At 40.3% G+C, this 22334-nt stretch overlaps 1 protein-coding gene across 2 annotated transcripts in view; it reads right to left on the minus strand.

Annotated features, from left to right (window-relative positions):
- sdr16c5b (short chain dehydrogenase/reductase family 16C, member 5b) overlaps positions 1-20804 on the minus strand; it is a 31849-nt gene extending 11045 nt beyond the window's left edge. Inside the window, exons 1-2 of one of the 2 annotated variants that reach the window (XM_063063835.1) lie at positions 20185-20804; positions 5757-5888 (exon numbers count right to left, since the gene is read on the minus strand). In XM_063063835.1, the coding sequence (XP_062919905.1) occupies positions 5757-5888; positions 20185-20595 (543 nt within the window). In that variant the 5' untranslated portion in view covers positions 20596-20804. The remainder of the gene's footprint in view (positions 1-5756; positions 5889-20184) is intronic. The other variant, XM_063063843.1, reaches the window with a different exon arrangement.
- Positions 20805-22334: the final 1530 nt, after the last annotated feature.

The raw sequence follows: 22334 nt of genomic DNA on the forward strand, positions 1-22334 counted from the left end.
AGTACTCAAAGGACTCCAGTCAGAGAGGCAACCTTTTTTTTAACAATGTCTCTCTATCTCTCCTTATCTAAACATCCCTCAACAAAAATAACCAAGTCACTAAGAGAATATCTTTAAAATAACAATGCTAGACCCTTGAATATTCCCAAGAAAGAAACAGGAAAAATAATATTTAGAGAAGTTATACTAAATAATTCCACGAATGAAACCAGTATTAATTTCAGTACCAGGCCCTTTAAAATTTCAGAATATTAATACATTATAACAAGTTAACAAATTAACACAATATATCTTTCATTCATGCATGAATCACAAAAGCTTGAAGGCAAATGGGATGTTGGCCTTCATTCCCAGAGGGATTGAATTTAAGAGCAGTGAGGTTATGCTGCAACAGTACAGGATACTGGTGAAACCCCACCTACAGTACTGCATGCAGTTCGGGTCTCCTTACTTGAGGAAGGATATACTGGCTTTGGAGGTGGTGTAAAGGAGGTTCACCAGGTTGATTCCAGAGATGAGGGGTTTAGACTGAGGAGAGATTGATTCCCCTGGGACCGTACTCACCGGAATTCAGAAGAATGAGACATCTTATAGAAACATATAAAATTATGAAAGGGATAGACAGGATAGAGGCAGGAAAGTTGTTTCCACTGGTAGGTGAGACTAGAACTAGGGTACGTAGCCTCAAGATTCAGGGGAGAAGATTTAGAATGGAGATAGGGAGGAACTGCTTTTCCCCACAGATTGGTAAATAGAACATAGAACATAGGAATCCTTCACTATAGGAAGGATGTGGAAGCATTGGAAAGGGTACAGAGGAGATTTACCAGGATGCTGCCTAGTTTAGAGAATATGCATTATGATCAGACATTAAGGGAGATAGGGTTTCACTCTTTGGAGAAAAGGACGATGACAGGAGACATGATAGAGGTGTACAAGATAATAAGAGGAATAGATAGAGTGGATAGCCAGCGCCTCTTCCCCAGGGCACCACTGCTCAATACAAGAGGACATGGCTTTAAGGTAAGGGGTGGGAAGTTCAAGGGGGATATTAGAGGAAGGTTTTTTACTCAGAGAGTGGTTGGTGTGTGGAATGTACTGCCTGAGTCAGTGGTGGAGGCAGATACACTAGTGAAGTTTAAGAGACTACTAGACAGGTATATGGAGGAATTTAAGGTGGGGGTTATATGGGAGGCAGGGTTTGAGGGTCGGCACCACATTGTGGGCCGAAGGGCCTGTACTGTGCTGTACTATTCTATGTTCTATGATCTTATTGAATGGCGGAGTGGGCTCGACAGGCCAGAGGGGCTACCCCTGCTCCTATTTTTTATGTTCTTATGACAATTATTTTCAATTAAGCACTCCAAGCAAATTAATCTTGGATGTGAATGAGGAAGTCTACAGTTTTTAATAGTTTTATTTATAATATATTTGAGGTAAAGCCATATTTGAACTGTTACATATTTTTATTTCAGTAATATGAGTAATATTATAAATATATTGATTAAACACTGTTGTTTACATAATGCATTGCAGGTTATCTGTAAAAGTATGTAAATGACATATGCTAGTATGCCATCACATGATAACTGCATGCTTCACTAAAAGTAAAAATGAAGTACACATTTATCTTCAGGCTCCTTGTTTCACTTTCAATTAATTTATACTTTGGAGTTACAAAACATCACAGTGGCAACAAGGAGATTTTAAGTGAACCCAAGACGACTGCCTACCTGTTGAAGCACAGAGAGAGGTCAGAGTTTAAAAAAAAAGTAGTGAGATGGTCAAATTTTTAAAAAAAGTGAGCAGTGGTTGAGTTAAAAAAAAACAGCACAGCATGAGCTTCTTCAGGAATGGACAGAACTGTTGATTAAAAAAAAAAGTGGAAGAATTCATGGGTTCCTAAACATGAGTATCAGGTCATAATAATCATAAATAAAAGAAAGTGGAAATGGCTGACTACATTCGAAAAATAGATGCACTTAATTACGTAATGGATAACTGGCTCATTTATACTGAGCTAATTGAATATTTTGAAGAAAATGAAATAGGCAATGAGAAATGAGTGCCAGTTTTGCTGAGTGCATTGGGTTTAAAGGCATACAGTTTGCTTAGAAATTTAACTGGTCCAACCAAACCAGCCAAAGTGAGCTTTGCTGATATCATGAAAGTCATGCAGAAACATTTAGAACTGAAACCATTATTGATTGCAAAATGCTTTGGGTTTCAAAAGCAGAATCATTAGAGGTTTTTAAGAGACATTACGATAGGCACATGCATGTAGTAAGGATGGAGGTATAGGGACATAAGGCATAAAATATAGGAGCAGAATTAGACCATTTGGCCCATCGAGTCTGCCCTGCTATTTCATCATAGCGGATTCATTTTTTCCTCTCAGCTCCAATCTCCTGCCTCTCCCTGTATCCTTTCATGCCCTGAGCAATCAAAAATATATTAACCTCTGCCTTAAATATATAGTACATAAAGACTTGGCCTCCATGGCTTTCTGTGACAATGAATTCCACAGGCACACCATTCCCTGGCTAAGGAAATTCCTCCTCATTTCAGTTCTAAAAAGACACCCCGCTATTCTGAGGCAGACTCTTCCATTGTAGGATACATCCTTCCTACATCCACTCTATCAAGGCCTTCCATAATTCGATAGGTTTCAATTAGGACACCCCGCAGTCTTCTGAATACAGGCCCAGAGTCATTAAACGCTCTTCATATGACAAGCTGTTCAATCCAGGAATAATTTTCGTGAACCTCCTTTGAACCCTACCAGTGTCAGCATTTTGTTTCTAAGTTAAGGGACACAAACTTGCTCACAATACTCCATGTGAGGCCTCACCAGTGCTTTATAAAGTTTCAACATTATATTCTTGCTTTTATATTCTAGTCCTCTTAAGATGAATGCTAACATCGCATTTGCCTTCCTCACCACAGACTCAACCTGCAAATTAACCTTTAGTGAATCTTGTATAAGGACTCCCAAGTATCTTTGTGCCTCAGGTTTCTGAATTTCTCTCCATTTAGAAAACAGTCACTCCTTTCATTTCTTTTACCAAAGTGCATGACCACACACTTCTTGACACTATATTCCATCTGGTACTTCTTTGTCCTTTCTGCTAACCCAAGGCTTCTCTACTTCCTTAAAACTACCTGGCCCTCCACCTATCTTTGTATCGTCTGCAAACTTTGCAACAAAGCCATCAATTCCATCATCCAAATCATTGACATTTAATGTAAAAAGCTGTCCCAACACAGACTCCTGTGGATCTTCACTAGTCATCAGCAGCCAATCAAAAATGGTTCCCTTTATTCCTATTCTTTGCCTCCTGCCAATCAGCCACTGCTTCAGCTATGCTAGGATCTTCCCTGTAATACTGTAGGCTGTTAACTTATTAAGTAGTCTCATGTGTGGTATCTTGTCAAAGGCCTTCTGAAAATCCAATTACATAACATCAACCAATTCTCCTTTGTCTATCCTGCTTATTATTTCTTCAAAGAGCTCCAACAGATCTGGCAGGCAAGATTTTCCATGAAGAAACCATGCTGACTTTGGTCTATTTTATCATGTGCCCTCAAGTACCCCGAAACCACATCCTTAACAATCGACTCCAAGATCTTCCCAACTACTGAGGTCAGGCTAACTGGACTATAATTTCCTTTCTTCTGCCTCTCTCCCTTTTTGGAGAGTGAAATGACATTTCACATTTGCAATTTTAAGTTTTCTGGAAGCAAGTGATTCCTGAAAGATCATTAATAATAGATTATCCATAATCTCTTCAGCCAACTCTTTCAGAACACTGGGGCGTACACCATCTGGTCCAGGTGACTTATCTACCTTCAGACTTTTCAGTTTCCCAAGTACTTCTCCTGGAAGAAGTACTTGGCAACTTTGCACACTTCTGTCCCCTGATGCTTTGGAACTTCCATCATACTGCTCATGTCTTCCAAAGTGAAGACTGATAGAAGATACTTATTCAGTTTATCTGTTATTTCCTTATCTCCCATTGTGGTGTAGGTAGCAGGGTTTAGTGTCTGGGTGTTTTTCATTTGCTTTTTAGTTGGTCTGGCACAACAGTGTGAGCCAAATGACATGTTCCTGTGCTGTACTATGAATCAAAAGGAAGGAGAGTCCATTTCAATGTATATAGCTGAATTGAAGAGATTAACTGTGCATTGCCAGTTCAATGATGAGTTTAATGATGCACTGAGAGAGCTTCTAATATGTTAATCAGGCTGTTACTTGCAAAATGTAGCTTGTTTTTAAGCTGGAAAAGAGCTCAAAGATCTTCAGGAAAGTTGCAAGTATTCAGCTTTTGTATAAAGATCCAGAATATCTCTGTGTGCATTAGGGTTATTACATGAACTTCAAGTGGGAAACAAAAAGCTGCCTGTAAAAGTAGATGCAAAGACCAAAACCAAGCTGGATGAATGGAAGGCCAAGAAGAAAGGAGTCAATGGAGATACGAAAACAGAGGATTTGTCAGATGATATTTTAGATGAGGAAACAAGAGGAGAGATCAGATTGTAAAGGTAGCAATAGAAAGATTAATTGAGAGAATACTTAAGTGAACTTAAATGCATCTTCCCAGGATCAAGATGTACATCCTAGAAAGAAAAAGAAAGTCAAAGGCATGAAAGAGAGAAGGAACATGAGAAAGAAAGTAAAACGAGAGAATGAGCAGGATCAGAACCGTAATAGGGATTGTGAGAGAAGCAAGGAACAAAGTACGCCTAGAGAGAAAAACCAAGAAAAGGAGAAGAGCTGTCAGAACCACTTCATGCGGTCTCACAGCCAACTCCTACAACCACCTTGAGAAGGGCCTAAAACCAGAGATTGGTTTCACAGCCACAAATATCACCTGCCAGGCAGAGTGACACCCTTGTCAAGAAAGATGTTATCCCACAAGAAAGCCGTCACAATGATTAAAACTTTAGGCCTGAATGGGACAATTTAAAATTGACTATGCTGTGGATGTCTATATAGTAGTTGTATTATATACTGTATATAGGTTGAGATGCATTCTATATTGAGTTGGAGTTTATAGCCAAGAAGGGAGAAGTGTTGTGCACTTAGTATTTCAGTATTATTTGAGCAATATTGTAACCATATTGTTTGATTAGGAATTCTTTGTTGTTTACATAATGCATTGACTTAAAAAATATGATTGCATGAAATATGATTTTTGATTAGTGTATGATTTTTAATGGAAGAGGTTACCCATTTAAATTTGGAAGATTTAAGGGAAATTAGAGACGGAACATTTTAAAGAATGTAAAAGGTTTTGGAATCTTGAAACTGGTCTACAGAAAGATTAGCAATGGTTCAGCATGGTACTATGATTTTTAAAGACAGCTGATAGCAATGTAATTTGCATGATGACATTTGCATGATAGCAATTTAACTCAGAATGCTTATACAGTGTAATTAGAACCTTAGTTAACCAGGTACAGAGATCTATCCCATAGGTATACTGCAAATGCAGGATTTTCCCCTCTAGTCCACATGCATGAAAAGGTTTAATGCAAGAGGCTCCTTTGGCTTACCCATAATGAAATGTGGAGGTCATATCCTTCCTCATTAATATTAAATAAATAAAGTTATCCTAGAATTGAGCTAGCCAAAAGGTTAAAATTAAAATTAAAATTAAATTAATTTTAATTTAACCTTTTGACTAACTCATTATTCTTGGACAACTTTTACTGTAGGTCAGTCAACGTTTGTATTTCCATTAAATATTGCTTACCCAAAAGTGTGCAAGTGTATTCACTGCCACGGTTTTTTCCAATAAGTCATCTGGTGAATCAAGGAATTTCCTTCCAGTAACAATGCCTGCATTGTTTATCAGAATACTAACATCCCCAACTTCCCGCTTCACCTGTGGAAAATAAATAAATATTAGCAAAAGTACTAACTTGGAGGTTTGAAGATTTCAATGTTCGCACAAAAGTCCAAGTTGTTCTTCTGTGCTTTGAAAATTAACTTGGTAGGCTTAACTCATTTGTGATTTCTGAAGTGGTTAATACATGAAATATATTTTTCAGCTAATCATTATCTACCTTATTTGAAATCAGTAAGCTAAAATATGAAAACCAAAGCAAACTAACATTTTTTCTCCAGATCATTATGTTATGTGCAAGATACTAAACGAATCATTAGAAAAAGCAACAGATACACATTTGAAATCTGTAAAATGAGAGCATTGATTACTTAAGACCTTGAGACAAAGGAGCAGAATTAGGCCTTTCAGCCCATTGAGTCTGCTCTGCCATTCAATCATGGCTGATTTACTTTCCCTTTCAACCCCATTCTCCTACCTTCTTTCTGTAACCTTGGACACCCTGATCCATCAAGAACTTACCAACTTTTGCTTTAAATGTATTCAATGACTTGGCCTCCACAGCCATCCGTGGCAATGAATTCCACCGATCCACCACCCTTTGGCTAAAAGAATTCCTCACCTCTGTTCTAAATGAACACCCCTCTATACTGAGGCTCTGCCCTATGGTCCTAGATTCACCAGTATAGGAAACATCCTCTTCAAACTCACTATCTAGACCTTCAAATATTTGATAGGTTTCAATGAGATCCCCCGTCATTCTTCTAAACTCCTGTGAGTACGGGCCCAAAGCCATCAAACACTCCTCATATATTAACCCTTTCATTCCTGAAATCATTCTCGTGACCATCCTCTGGACTACTTTCCAATGGCAGCAGATCTTTTGTCTGATAGTTCAGCAGTTTTTGTGATGCTATTACAGCTACGGAGTGTAGGAGTTTGGAGTTCAATCCCGGTGTCCTCTGTAAGGAGCCTCTCTGTACATCCTCCCTGCGGAATCCCCTGAAGCTTTTCTCAGAGTCCTCCAGTTTCCTCCCACAGTCCAAGACGTACAAAGTAGGCTAAATGATTCTTGTAAATTGTCCCGTGATAAGATTACGGTTAAATTGGATTAGTCGACGGTAGCAGGGCCGTGACGCTCGAAGGGCCAGAAGGACCTATTCTGCATCTCTAAATAAAATAAAAATCTCTTCTTAGATTTTAGTGGGATTGTATTACAGACCACCCAATAGTCAACGAGACTTGGAAGAGCAAATCTGCAGAGAGATAGCAGGCAACTGCAGGAAACATAAAGTTGTGGTGGTAGGGGATTTTAATTTTCCATACATTGATTGGGACTCCCATACTGTTAGGGTTCTAGAGGGTTTAGAGTTTGTAAAATGTGTTCAGGAAAGTTTTCTAAATCAATATATAGAGGGACCAACTAGAGGGGATGCAATATTGGATCTCCTGTTAGGTAACGAGTTAGGACAAGTGACGGAAGTCTGTGTAGGGGAGCACTTTGGTTCCAGTGATCATAACACCATTAGTTTCAATTTGATCATGGACAAGGATAGATCTGGTCCTAGGGTTGAGTTTCTGAACTGGAAGAAGGCCAAATTTGAAGAAATGAGAAAGGATCTAAAAAGCATGGATTGGGACAGGTTGTTCTCTGGCAAAGATGTGATTCGTAGGTGGGAAGCCTTCAAAGGGGAAATTTTGAGAGTGCAGAATTTGTATGTTCCTGTCAGGATTAAAGGCAAAGTGAATAGGAATAAGGAACCTTGGTTCTCAAGGGATATTGCAACTCTGATAAAGAAGAAGAGGGAGTTGTATGAAATGTATAGGAAACAGGGGGTAAATCAGGTGCTTGAGGAGTATAAGAAGTGCAAGAAAATACTTAAGAAAGAAATCAGGAGGGCTAAAAGAAGACATGAGGTTGCTTTGGCAGTCAAAGTGAAGGATAATCCAAAGAGCTTTTACAAGTATATTAAGAGCAAAAGGATTGTAAGGGATAAAATTGGTCCTCTTGAAGATCAGAGTGGTCGGCTTTGTGCGGAACCAAAGGAAATGGGGGAGATCTTAAATAGGTTTTTTGCGTCTGTATTTACTAAGGAAGCTGGCATGAAATCTATGGAATTGAGGGAATCAAGTAGTGAGACCATGGAAACTGTACAGATTAAAAAGGAGGAGGTGCTTTCTGTCTTGAGGAAAATTAAAGTGGATAAATCCCCAGGACCTGACAGAGTGTTCCCTCGGACCTTGAAGGAGACTAGTGTTGAAATTGCGGGGGCCCTGGCAGAAATATTTAAAATGTCGCTGTCTACAGGTGAAGTGCCGGAGGATTGGAGAGTGGCTCAATGTTGTTCCGTTGTTTAAAAAAGGATCGAAAAGTAATCCGGGAAATTATAGGCCGGTGAGTTTAACGTCAGTAGTAGGTAAGTTATTGGAGGGAGTACTAAGAGACAGAATCTACAATTTGGATAGACAGGGGCTTACTAGGGAGAGTCGACATGGCTTTGTGCGTGGTAGGTCACGTTTGACCAATCTGTTGGAGTTTTTCGAGGAGGTTACCAGGAAAGTGGATGAAGGGAAGGCAGTGGATATTGTCTACATGGACTTCAGTAAGGCCTTTGACAAGGTCCCGCATGGGAGGTTAGTTAGGAAAATTCAGTCGCTAGGTATACATGGAGAGGTGGTAAATTGGATTGGACATTGGCTCGATGGAAGAAGCCAGAGAGTGGTGGTAGAGAATTGCTTCTCTGAATGGAGGCCTGTGACTAGTGGTGTGCCACAGGGATCAGTGCTGGGTTCATTGTTATTTGTCATCTATATCAATGATCTGGATGATAATGTGGTAAATTGGATCAGTAAGTTTGCTGATGATACAAAGATTGGAAGTGTAGTAGACAGTGAGGAAGGTTTTCAGAGCCTGCAGAGGGACTTGGACCAGCTGGAAAAATGGGCTGAAAAATGGCAGATGGAGTTTAATACTTACAAGTGTGAGGTATTGCATGTTGGAAGGACAAACCAACGTAGAACATACAGGGTTAATGGTAAGGCACTGAGGAGTGCAGTGGAACAGAGGGATCTGGGAATACAGATACAAAATTCCCTAAGAGTGTCGTCACAGGTAGATAGGGTCGTAAAGAGAGCTTTTGGTACATTGGCCTTTATTAATCCAAGTATTGAGTATAAGAGCTGGAATGTTATGATGAGGTTGTATAAGGCATTGGTGAGGCCGAATCTGGAGTATTGTGTTCAGTTTTGGTCACCAAATTACAGGAAGGATATAAGTAAGGTTGAAAGAGTGCAGAGAAGGTTTACAAGGATGTTGCTGAGACTTGAGAAACTCAGTTACAGAGAAAGGTTGAATAGGTTAGGACTTTATTCCCTGAAGCGTAGAAGAATGAGGGGAGATTTGATAGAGGTATATAAAATTATGATGGGTATAGATAGAGTGAGTGCGAGCAGGCTTTTTCCACTGAGGCAAGGGGAGAAAAAAAAACAGAGGACATGGGTTAAGGGTGAGGGGGAAAAAGTTTAAAGGGAACATTAGTGGGGGCTTCTTCACACAGAGAGTGGTGGGAGTATGGAATGAGCTGCCAGACGAGGTGGTAAATGCGGGTTCTTTTGTAACATTTAAGAATAAATTGGACAGATACATGGATGGGAGGTGTATGGAGAGATATGGTCCGTGTGCAGGTCTGTGGGACTAGGCAGAAAATGGTTCGGCACAGCTAAGAAGGGCCAAAAGGCCTGTTTCTGTGCTGTAGTTTCTATGGTTTCTAGATAAGGAGCACAAAACTGCTCACAATAATCCAAGTGCAGTCTGAGCAATGCCTTATAAACCCTCACCATTACATCTTGCTCTTATATTCTAGTACTCTCAAAATGAACACTTGCCTTTCTTACCACTGACTCAATCTGCAAGTTAACTCGTAAGGAATCCTGCACAAGGGTTCCAAAGGCCCTTTGCACCTCAGATTTTTGAATTTTCTCCCCATATAGAAAATAATCTATGCCTTTATTCTTTCTATCAACATGTATGGCAATACATTTCTTCACATACTCTCCCAATCTATCTTAGTGTTGCGGCAGCAGGGAGCCTGCAGAAGGAGTAAGTGCCCCAGCACCTGTTGTCCACAAAACCATTAATTTCATCACCCATACAGTATGATTGTCATACAGTTTGAAAAGAAGTGGTCCCAATACCGACCCCTGCGGAACAGCACTAGTCACCGGCAGCCAACAAGCAAAAACTCACTTTATTCTCACTCTTTGCCACATGCCAGTCACCCAATTGTCATCCATGCCAGTATCTTTCCTGTCATTTAACTTGTTAAACAGCCTCAAATGTGGCACTTTGTCAAAGGCCTTGCGAAAATCCAAGTAAACAACATCCACTATCATTTGTCTACCTTGCCTGCTATTTCCTCAAAGAATTCCAAACAGATGTGTCAGGTAAAATTCTCCCTTAGCCATGGTGACTTTAACCTATTTTATCATGTGCCTCCAATTACCCTGAAACCTCAACCCTAATAATAAAATCATTCTAACCACTGAGGTCTGGCTAACTGGCTATAGCTTACTTTTTTTCTGCTTCCCTCCCTTCTTAAAGAATGGAGTGACATTTGTAATGTTCTACTGATTCTTGAAAGATCATCCCTAATGCCTCCACAATCTCTTCAGCTATAGTCCACCTGGTCCAGGTAACTTATCAACCTTCAGACCTTTCAGCTTCCCAAGCACCTTCTCCTTAGTAATAGCATTGGCACTCACTTCTGCTCCCTGACTTTCTCAAATTTCTAGCATAATGTTAGTCTTCCTCAGTGAAAACTGTCACAAAATGCTTATTAATTTGTCCACTATTTCTTTGTTCCCCATAACTACCTCTTCAGCGTCATTTGCCAGCAGTCTGATATCCACTTTCATCCCTCTTTTACTTCTTATGCACCTGAAGAAATATTTGGTATCTTTTTTATGTTATTGTCTAACTTAATTTCATGTTTCAATCTTTTCTCTGCTTTTTGCTTTTTTATTTTAAGTTGCCTTCTGTTGATTTTTAAAAGCTTCCCAACTCTAACTTTCCATTAATCTTTTCTACATTTCTGCCCTCTTTTTTCCTTTTATGCCATCTTTGACTTAATTTGTCAGCCACGGTTGCCTCATCCTCCCTGTAGAATATTTCTTCAACTTTGGGGTGTATCCATCCTGTAGCTTCTGAATCGGCCCCAGAAACTCCAGCCACTGCTGCTCTGCCATCATTCCTGTGAGTGTCTCAGACATGACTCAGTGATGCCCACAATGTAATACCTGCAAATCTCTAACTGCGCTACAAGATCATCTATCTTATTCCACATACTGCCTGCATTCAAATACAAAACCTTTAGTCCTATATTCATAACCCTTTTCACTTTTGCCTCATCCCACTGACTGCAATTTTGCCTCATCACCTTCCTATCCTTCCTCAGTCTCACTGCACATGTACACAAAGTGCCCATCTTCAGCCCTATCACTCTAGTTCCCATCCCCCCAACGAATTATTTTAAATCCTTTCCAAATCCGAACAGCTCTAGCACACCTGCCTGCAAGAAGATTGGTTCCTTTAGGTTCAGGTGTAACCCATCCGTTTTGTACAGGTCATACCGACCCCAGTGATCCAGAAATGTGGAGGTCTTGCTCGTCAGCCTCTTCCCCAACTTCCTAAACTCACTGCGCAGGAGCTGTTCCCCATCTCTAGTCCTGCCATTGGTACCGATGTGCACCATTACCTCTGGCTGCTCACCCTCTCGAGAATATCTTGCAGCCACTCTGAGACATCCTTTACTCTAGCACCTGAGAAGCAACACCCTGGTGTCTTTTCTGTGGCCACAGAATCTGTTGTCTGTTTCCTTAACTATTGAATCTCCTATCATTATCAATGACATTTATGAGACTGGAATAATACCAGAAGAGATGAAAAAAAAATCAGTATTTATCACTCTTCCTAAGAAACCTGGAGCAATAGAATGTGAATTACATAGGACCATAAGTTTAATAAGTCATATCACCAAGATACTTCTAAGAATTTTTATGACAAGAACTAAAAGTAAGATACAAGCTGAAATAGGTAACGAACAATGTGGTTTTGTGAAAGACAAAGGTTAAAGAAACGCAATATTGATGTTAAGGATACTATCAGAAGGAGCTATTAAAGTGCAAAAAGATTTGTTTGTTTTATCAACAACACAAAAGCATTTGATAAAGTGAAGCACAGTAAGTTATTTTGAAATATTACAGAAAACTCTAGATCTAGTTTCGGAAGACCTCCGCCTAATCAGAAATCTGTACTGGGAACAAACCGCCGCTGTAAGGATAGATGGAGAAGTGAGTCAGTTTACGAAAATCAAGAGAGGCGTTAGACAAGGGTGTGTTTTCTCCCGATTTATTTAATATGTACAGTGAAACAATATTATAAAATATAAGAGACACCTTGGGAGTCAAAGTTGGCAGTGAAAACATCAAGAATTTCAGATATGCAGATGACACTGTGTTAATTGCAAGTATGGAGGAAGAACTACAAAACTTAATTTATATAATCGTTGAAGAAAGTGCAAAAATGGTTCTATATCAAATGCAAAAAGACAGAATGTATGGTGATATCCAAAAAGAAGGAGAGTCCTATCTGCAGGCTGAGAACAAATGGGGATGACATAAAACAAGTACAGAACTTTTGCTACTTAGGAAGCTGGGTGACATCAGATGGCAGGTGCGACATGGACATCAAAAGAAGAATAGGGATGGCAAAACACACCTTTATGAGAATGAAGAGTATACTGACCAATACTAAACTGAGCATGACAATCCGCCTCAGAGTACTGAAATGTTACGTTTATCCAGTTATGTTATATGGCTCAGAATGTTGGACAATATCTAGTAACATGAGGAAACGAATTGAAGCAGCAGAGATGAGGTTTTTGAGGAGGATGCAAAGAATATTATGGACGAAACAAATATCTAACGAGGATGTCATGAACACAGCAAGCACAAAAAGAGAAATAATGTATGAGATCATAAAAAGGCAATGTAACTTCATTGGACATGTGATTAGCAAAGAGTTGCTAGACTGCACGGTAATTATGGGAAAGATTGAAGGGAAGAAAGCAAGAGGAAGGCAAAGACAAATGATGATGGAGGCAGCAGCTAGAGAACTGGAAATGAATACCAATGAATTGATCCACTTGACCCGAAACAAGAGTGTGTGGGCCATGGCAGTCAAAGCTCAACCTGGGCATGGCACCTGATGATGATGATGATCATTACCACAGCACCTGACTTTACACTTCCATGCACCAGCCCCAGCAGTACCCAAAGGGGTAAACTTGATGCTGAGGAGAATGGCCTAAGAACTCTGCACTAACTGCTTACTTCACTTACCTCTCCTGGTGGTCACCCATCTATTACTTGAAGCCTGCACTCTGCATGTGACCACCTCAGTATAATTCTCATCTATGAAGTTTTCAGTTTCTCGGATGGTCCTGAGTACATCCAGCTCCAGTTCCTTGGCATTGTCAGTCAGGAGCTGAAGTTTGTGCACTTCCTGCAGATATCATCATCAGGGAGATTGTTAGGTACCCTACAATCCTATATCTTAGAGAAGCATTCCATTGCCTTAGCTACCATCCTGCCTACATTTGTTATACCTTTCACTTTAACTTCTTAAGCTCAAGTTCTACAATCAACTAAGTGACTCCAAAAGACTCAGCACCTTTCGCCTATGCCTAAGCCTGGTCACTCCAACATACAACTGAATTATTTTATGAGACTTGAGTTTACAAATGGCTCCCACCCTGCAAGATGTTGCTCTCTCACTCACTACTTGTAACGAGTATGGCATCTTCTAGTCCAATCTGATTAAAAATGGCAAGTAGGGAAGCAAACATGAGGCAAAGTGTCACAACATTTAGAATTGACAGTATTTGTGAAATGAGATTTTCCAGTATGAATGTAGCAAAAATAGTACTTTTTGATTGAATGCAACTGCCAAGAATCTCAAAATCTCAGATGGCAACGAGACAGTATACATGAATGAGACACAAAAACCTTGCAATGTCAGCAACACTAAAGATTTGATTGTGGACTTCAGGAAAGGGAAAGTCAGGAGAACAAGCACTAGTCCTCATTGAGAGGTCAGGGTGGAGACCGTGAGCAGCTTTAAGTTCCTGCTGGGTAACGTCATCAAGGATCTCTCCTGAGCTCAACATATTGATGGTACATGGGCAGCCCTACATTGCTAGGAGTTTAAGGAGATTTGGTAATTTGTTAATTTCTACAGATGTATGATGCAGAGCATTCTGACTGGTATGGAAACTCCAATACACAGGATTACAAAAGGCTGCAAAGGGTTGTAGACTCAGCTAGCTCTATCTCAGGCACCATCTTTCCCACCATCAAAGACAGATGGTGTCTCAAGACAACGGCATGCATCATTATGGAGTCTCACCATTCTGGACAAACCCTCTTCTTGTTACTACTTTCAGAGAGGAGGTATAGGAAAGAGAAGACCTACATTCAACAATTCAGGAATAACCTCTTGGCCTTCATCATCAGATTTCTGGAAGGTCCATGAATGCTACCCCATTACGCCTTTTTTTTTTGCATTATTTATTTTATAATCTTATTGTTTTGCACTGTACTGCTCCTATGAAAACCTGGAAATTGCTGTCGAAGACCCCTCTTGCTCCAAGAAAAGTAGCATTTTGCAACCTACTCCAGGTAGGAAACTTTGTCACATGGTGTGAGCAGAATTATCTGCAGCTTAATGTGAAAAAGACTAAGGAGCTGGTGGTAGACCTGAGGAGAGCTAAGGCACCGGTGACCCCCGTTTCCATCCAGGGGGTCAGTGTGGACATGGTGGAGGATTACAAATACCTGGGGATACGAATTGACAATAAACTGGACTGGTCAAAGAACACTGAGGCTGTCTACAAGAAGGGTCAGAGCCATCTCTATTTCCTCAGGAGACTGAGGTCCTTTAACATCTGTCGGACGACGCTGAGGATGTTCTACGAGTCTGTGGTGGCCAGTGCGATCATGTTTGCTGTTGTATGCAGGGGTAGCAGACACCAACAGGATCAACAAACTCATTCGTAAGGCCAGTGATGTTGTGGGGATGGAACTGGACTCTCTGACGGTGGTGTCTGAAAAGAGGATGCTGTCCAAGTTGCATGCCATCTTGGACAATATCTCCCATCCACTACATAATGAACTGTTTGGATACAGGAGTACATTCAGCCAGAGACTCATTACATCGAGATGCAACACGGAGCGTCATAGGAAGTCATTCCTGCCTGTGGCCATCAAACTTTACAACTCCTCCCTTGGAGGGTCAGACACCCTGAGCCAATCGGCTGGTCCTGGACTTATTTCCTGGCATAATTTACATATTACTGTTTAACTATTTATGGTTTTATTACTATTTAATTATTTATGGTGCAACTGTAATGAAAACCAATTCCCCCCGGGATAAATAAAGTATGACTATGGCTATATAATCTTCAGAGATCAACACTTTCCCAATGCATTTACGATTCTTGCTATTTGGGAGCCCTGAAGAGCCTTTGACCTGCAATGAATTTTCAGTGGGTTACTAATCCACATTTATTGCTTTACACCTCCCTAGTTACCAAACATCAATTGTGTATGGATTATCAAGCTCTTAGCTAGATTTTTGAAAGTTCAGATTTCAATGATACTTTATTTTTAAGCTGATATTTTCCAATTGAGTCATGGTCATTGAATCATACAGCATAGAAAATGGCCAACAAGTTCACACTGACCAGAGTAATAATCTTATTTTCTAGCACTTGGTAATAGCTTTATATGCCTTGAAACTCAAGGGCTCGCCTAAAGAAAATTGAAATGTTGTCAAAGTGCCTGCCTTCTCGGGCAATGTGTTCCAAATTCCAATCACCCTGTAGGCAAGAAAATTTTTCATCAGATCTTTCCAAGTCTCTTATCCCTTTCCTAAACTTATGCCCTCCATTTTTATGCATCTTAGTCAATTAGGTCTATACTCACTGTAATTCAGAAGGATAAGAGGGGATCTGATAGAAACTTAGAAAATTATGAAAGGAATAAGTAAGATAGAGGCAGGAGAGCTAGTTCCACGGGTAAGTGAGTAGAACTAGGTCATAGCCCCTAGATTTAAGACAGAGATGAGATGTAACTGCTTTTCCCAGAAACTAGTGTGTCTGTGGAATTCTCTGCTCAAGGAAGCAGTACAGTCTACCTCAAATATGTTTAAAACACAGTTAGATAAATGTTTGTATAGTAGGAGAATTAATAGTTATAGGGAAAAGGCAGATAGGTGGAGCTTTTTGAATGGAATAGCAGGCTCAATGGGCCAGAAAGCTGACTCCTGCTTTTATTTCTTACCTTCCTACTCTCTTACACGTGTCTGGAGATGTACCCACTCTAAATCCATCAAGGCATTTACTGTTTCCTTCCTTTTACAGGTAACATCCCCATTCCCAAATTCCCCATTTACAATATCCTTCTTCTTAGAGATGAAAATTACTTGTTTAGAACCTCACCTAAACCCCTTGGTTGTACAAAGAGATTGCTCTTTAATCTCTTATGGACTCTACTCTTTCCTTGGTTATCCTCAAGCTCCTAACGTAAAAATGCATTAGAATTAAAGTTGTACTTTATCACTGCAGCGAAAATCTCATGTAGTTGCTTCATGTTCAGTTCCTGGTCGACTTCACTTTCACTACTGCATTTGGTTTTGATTGTTATCCTTTCCTCTTGCAATTGCATCAGCTCTTCATCTATCAGTTCTTGGTCATGGGATGCCAAAACCTCTTCAACATCATCTTCGTCAACTTCCACAAGCCAAACTCACTTTGTCCTTACTTCGTTCACCACGATCGAAACGCTTAATTATGTCTAGTTTTACGCTAAGTGTAACACCCTTACGAGCTCTTTTAGGCTTTTCCGATACCGTAGAACTCATCTTGCTAACGGCTGCTCACAGGCACGTGTTTAAGCAATGCTGGCGAGAATGCCGTCCCGAATCCAGGGGAGAGCGGCTGCTTGGGGTCCGCGCTGCCTTTTATCGCGCGCTGATTTTTTTCGTAACAGTGAAAACACCTTCTGTTAGCAAAAACAGGGAACTAATGTAGGTCTTTCGTAACAGTGAGGTTTCATAAAGCGAACGTTTGAAAAGCGGGGGACACCTGTATATATTATAATAAATGTTATGTGTATATGTTTTTTTTCCTGTTTTTACATGTAGAGTGGTTATTATCTGGAACTCACTGACAGAAGAGGTGGCAGAATCAATCTGTATATACAGTATATTTAAAAAAAATTAAACAAGCACTTCACTTCATGGAAGGACATGGTCCTAGCGGGCAAATGGGATTAGTGCAGTGGTCAGCATGGATGTGATGGGTTTGAAGACTTATTTACAACTCTATAAATCTAATGTAGGATTGTTCTGGAAAAGCATATTCATTGTGCAGAGTAACTTAAAATCTAGAAAACCGAAAAAAAAACCAATAGTATTGAATTAAACTGACTGAGCTGAAATCCTGACCATTTCTCAGGTACCCATGAATTCGACAGGCGAAAACATTGCTCTCGATATCATTCAATGTTGAGTTGCCCATACTCACAAGTGACCCGTGTTTACTCTTCCAAAATTTTGAAATCCTATATTAGATCAACTCCTCTCTGTCTTCCATTTTAATTGGTAATACATTTCACTAAATTAACATATCTCTTTTTGCTTGATTTCTCTATTGAATGTAGCAACTCAACAACTTTCTGAAAGAGAACAATATTCTTGAAAATTTGCAGTCAGGTTTTAGAGCAAACTACAGACAGCATGGAGACAGCCCTTACCAAAATTGTCAGTGACCCCAGGCTCAGCACGGATGCCAATAGGGCCTCAGCTCTAACTTTCCAAGATCAAAATTCTTCCTTTAACACAATTGACACATATTCTCCTAGATCGCCATGAGAACTGGGTTGGTCTCTGTAGTAGTGTCCTTAGTTGATTTCGCTCATATCTCAGAAAGAAATTTTTTTTTTGTCTGTCATGGAGATAATTTTTTCTTAGAGATATGATGTACCTTTTGCGTTGCTCAAGAAAGCTGTCTTGGTCTCCTACTCTTCTCCTTACACATGTTCTATGTATATGGGAGGCAAGGTTTAACGGTTGGCACAACATTGTGGGCTGAAGGGCCTGTACTGTGCTGTACCATTCTATGTACATGCTACCCTTAGGAGACATCATTAGAGAGCATCAACTTGATTTCCAGTTATGACACATAACTATACGTCTTGGTTGAGCCTAACGATGATACCGTCCTATCTCCTCCAACTTCTGGTATTGCTGTAATAAACAAATGGATGAGCAATAATTTTGTAAAATTAAATTAAAATAAAACTGAAATACTTTTACTTGGACCCCAAGCCAAAAGACCAAATTCTTGATAAAACTTGAGAACTTGGCTGCCCTTGCGAAAATCATAGTACAAGCCTGGGTGTGAAATTTGATTCAGATTTGAATTGTAAATTCCACATAAAGTGATCACAGCAGCATTTCTACACTTAAGAAATATTGCAAAGGTATATCTATTTCTGTCACATAATGATGCTGAAAAACTAATTCATGTCTTTATATCAAATAGACTAGATTACTGCAATGCACTCTGTAACTGGCCTTCCAAAGCAATCTATTGACAACTTATTCAGAATGCCATGGTTAGATTTTTAACAAAATCCAGGATGAGGGAGCATATCACTCACATCACAGCTACTCTGCAATGGCTTCCTGTATCCTTCAGAATTGACTTTTACTTGTTTTTAAAGCTCTGTATAGTCTGGGTCCAGAATATATAACAGAATCGCTTTTGTTTTATGATTCTACTCAAGCTCTCAGGTCTTCTTCCACCTGTATCTTAAATTTAAACAATCTTCCTTAATTGAAGACTGGCAGGTCAGCTTTGTTTCTAAAAAAAACTACACTCCTAAACTGTGGAACTTAATAAACAAGGGATGCAGACTCAGTTGACACTTACAAACACCAGCTCAAAACCTATTTACTTAACCTTGCTTTTAACTAACATCGTTTTGTCACTTTTTAATGTTTCTACTTTATCCTCTTGTAAAACACTTTGAACTCCATTGTTTGTATGTAAAGTGCTCTATAAATAAGTTATTATTGTTCTTGGCTTTGCCTATTGCTTGGCAGCTGGGGCTGGGGTCAAAGTGCTCGGCAGAGATGGTGCTCGGTGTCGGAGGGCTGGTCGAAGGCTCGAAGTTTTCGGACAGACTCAGACCGGACTGTGGTCGGGTGCTGCATTGGCAAGTTTGCGGCGCTGGAGGTTCATGGCAGGTAGAATTTTCTTCCTTCTACCGTCTGCGTGAGATGATGGGACTTTCGAGAGACTTTGAGACTTTTTTTTTTACTGTGCCCATGGTCTGTCCTTTATCAAATTACGGTATTGCTTTGCACTGTGGTAACTATGTGTTATAATTATGTGGTTTTTATCAGTTTCTCAGTCTTGGTCTGTCTTGTGTTTCTGTGATATCATACTGGAGAAACATTGTATCATTTCTTAATGCATGCATTACTAAACGACAATAAAAGAGGACTGCGTGTCCTCATAATCTAATCCACAGCAACCCTGGCATCACTCTCTCAGAGAAATTTTTCTAATTCTATTTGTCACACCCCCACCCATCCACAACAGAAAATGAATTTGTTTTCTCACTTTTCCAGTTCGCATTAAGGATGTTCGACCTGGAACATTAACTATGTCTCTTTCCACACACATTGACTGACTTGTTGAATATTTCCAGTATTTTGTATTTATTTTATGTTTCTTGTGTACTGTATCTTGTCCAGTACCTCTCCGGTTTATAAAACACAAACCACAAAAGCCTAGCAAGGGTTCATTACAAGCCTACCATAACTTATCCATTTTTCAAATACTCTCTAAAATAAACTATTGTTATGCATGGCATTTTTTAAAAAGAAAAAAGAAACAAGGCATTAGCTTCACCATCTTCGCAATAGACAGAAGCTGTCCCTTCTTCATGTCAAACGTGACAACACTGACTGAAAATTTTGCAGAAAGAGAAGCAATAATCTTCCAGGCCCAGGACTGTCCAGTCGGATTTTCATACAGAGTTGAAACATTAAACACCGTTTTCTCTAATTACATACTCTAACCGACATGCTAATTGTTTCCAACATTTTCTTTGTTGTTCAGTAAACATTTATTCATATTACCACCCCACCTACCCAGTGTCAATTTTCTTCAGAGATTCATTGTGTGAAAGGCCTAACTTACATTACCTTCTCTACCAATGCACAAAAAAAAAACACACTCCGGGAAACAAGACAACTGTTCATTCTTGGTTCTCGGAGGGGATGCATTTTCCCGACCTTGGCAGCTACATCGTACACGGATGTCCTCTTGCTGCAGTCACACAGATAGGTATGGACCCTGGAGGCGCCTTGCTCTCGGGCCAACCGCGCCGTTTCCTGGTTGCCCTCCGCGTCGATGTCCCAGAGGACGAGCACAGTTTGCAGCCGGGCGAACTGGAGGGCCACAAGGCGTCCGATACCGCTGCCCGCGCCCGTGATCAGCACAATCTCCCCGCTCACATTCTTCTTCCGTGCCGGCAAGACAAGCTTCACCAGAGCTTCTAGACTGAAATACAGCCAGAGCACTAGCGTACAGAGGGTCTCCAAGAAGATGTTCATTCTGCTCAGTCGTAGACACACAATTAATTCAGTCCTGACTTCTCCACACCGAATACCCTGACCGGGCTTGTTGTTAGAAAACAAGCGACCTTTGACCAAAACAGGTAAGCACTTAGCAATTATATGCGCTTCAAATGCATTTCCGGTTTTGCAAGCCACTGCTTGTTGCGCTTCTGTTTCTGGAACCTGCGATTACAGTTCTTGCTTGTATACTGTATATATTTCCCCTCTCAGTAATCAAGTACTGTAATGCCATCTACAGGTTTCGGAGATGCAGTTTGCTGCTTCATGCTGCTGTCGTGAAAAGAGAACTCTTACGTTAGCTTTCAAAATTGCATCTGTGGAGCTAGTTGCATGATCATTTCTTTACTTTATAAGCGATAAAGTGACTTTGCCAATTTTTTTTTAACATGGACTCAAATCAAAATGCCTTTTCTTTGGTATGAGTTGTAAAGCAGGACACAGAATTCAAAGGACCTACACAAAAATCGCAGCTGAACGTCTACTTATGTGTCTGCCCATTGGCAGGTTGGAGAAGCAACACCTACGTTATATCTGGGTAGCCTCCAACCTGAGGGCATGATATCGAGTTCTTTAACATCTGGAAGTTTCTCCCCCTCCTCTACTCCACTCCCCATAGTGGCTCTCCTGTTACTACTTCTCTGCTCGCCATCTCCTTCTAGCCCGCCCCTTCCCTTTCTCCCATGGTCCACTCTCTTATCAGGGTGCCACAGTGGCTTAGCGTTCCATAATTTGGAGTTCATTGCAGAACTGTTCTGTAGGGAGTCTCATGGAGTGTGTGGGTTTCCCGTGGGTGCTCTGGTTTCCTCCCACAGCCCAGGGACCTACCAGGTAGGTTAATTGGTCATTGTAAATTGTCTCTTGATTAGGTCAGGGTTTATTGGAGTTGTAGGGTTGCTGGGGCAGTGAGGCTTCAAGGGCCTACTCCATGTTGTATCTCTAAATAAATAATCGGATTCCTTCTTCTTTAGTCTTTTACCTCTTCCACCCATCACCTCCTAGCTTCTCGCTTCATCCCCTCTTCCCCAGCCACCCATCTTCCATTTCATCTGGTTTCATCTATCCAATGCTAGTTTATACTCCTTGCCTTCCTCCTACCTTTTTATTTTGGCTTCATTCCAGCCCCGATGAAAGGCCTCGGCCCAAAATGTCGACTGTTTACTTGTTTCTATAGATGCTGCCAGGCCCGCTGAGTTCTTCCAGCATTTTGTATGTGTAACTTTGTCTCCAGCCCTGCAGATTTGCTCTTATTTTTAATTGTGAGCAATCCTGGTGAATCTTGAATTTCTCAGTATTTCAAGACATCCACTAGAACTGCTGCATTACCTCTTTAATTACCTCTTAGTAAAAGTGTTGTATAATCAGAGATTCTGGCAAAATTAAACATTTATGAACCACTTCTTCCAAATGAGACACTTATGTGTCCCATACTCAATACAAAACTCAACAAACCCAAACAAGCAGGATTGGCAACCTTTCCTGTTTTTATTTCAGATTTCAAAGTTGCCACAAGTCCATTCCTTTGATAATTTAATTGGCTAGAATAGTATTGCAACTGGTTGTGCTTTTACCTTATAGCCTAAGTTGATCCTGTGTTTAGAATCTGTATTGAGCTTGTAGATGCTTCCTGTGACACCATAAAGACGTGTTAGTAGATTATTTGATTATTGTAATTGTTTTGGTGTAGGTGGGTGACAGGTAATCAGCAGGGAATTGAT

The sequence above is a fragment of the Mobula hypostoma genome, chromosome 1, assembly GCF_963921235.1.
Source record: "Mobula hypostoma chromosome 1, sMobHyp1.1, whole genome shotgun sequence".
NCBI lineage: Eukaryota > Metazoa > Chordata > Chondrichthyes > Myliobatiformes > Myliobatidae > Mobula > Mobula hypostoma.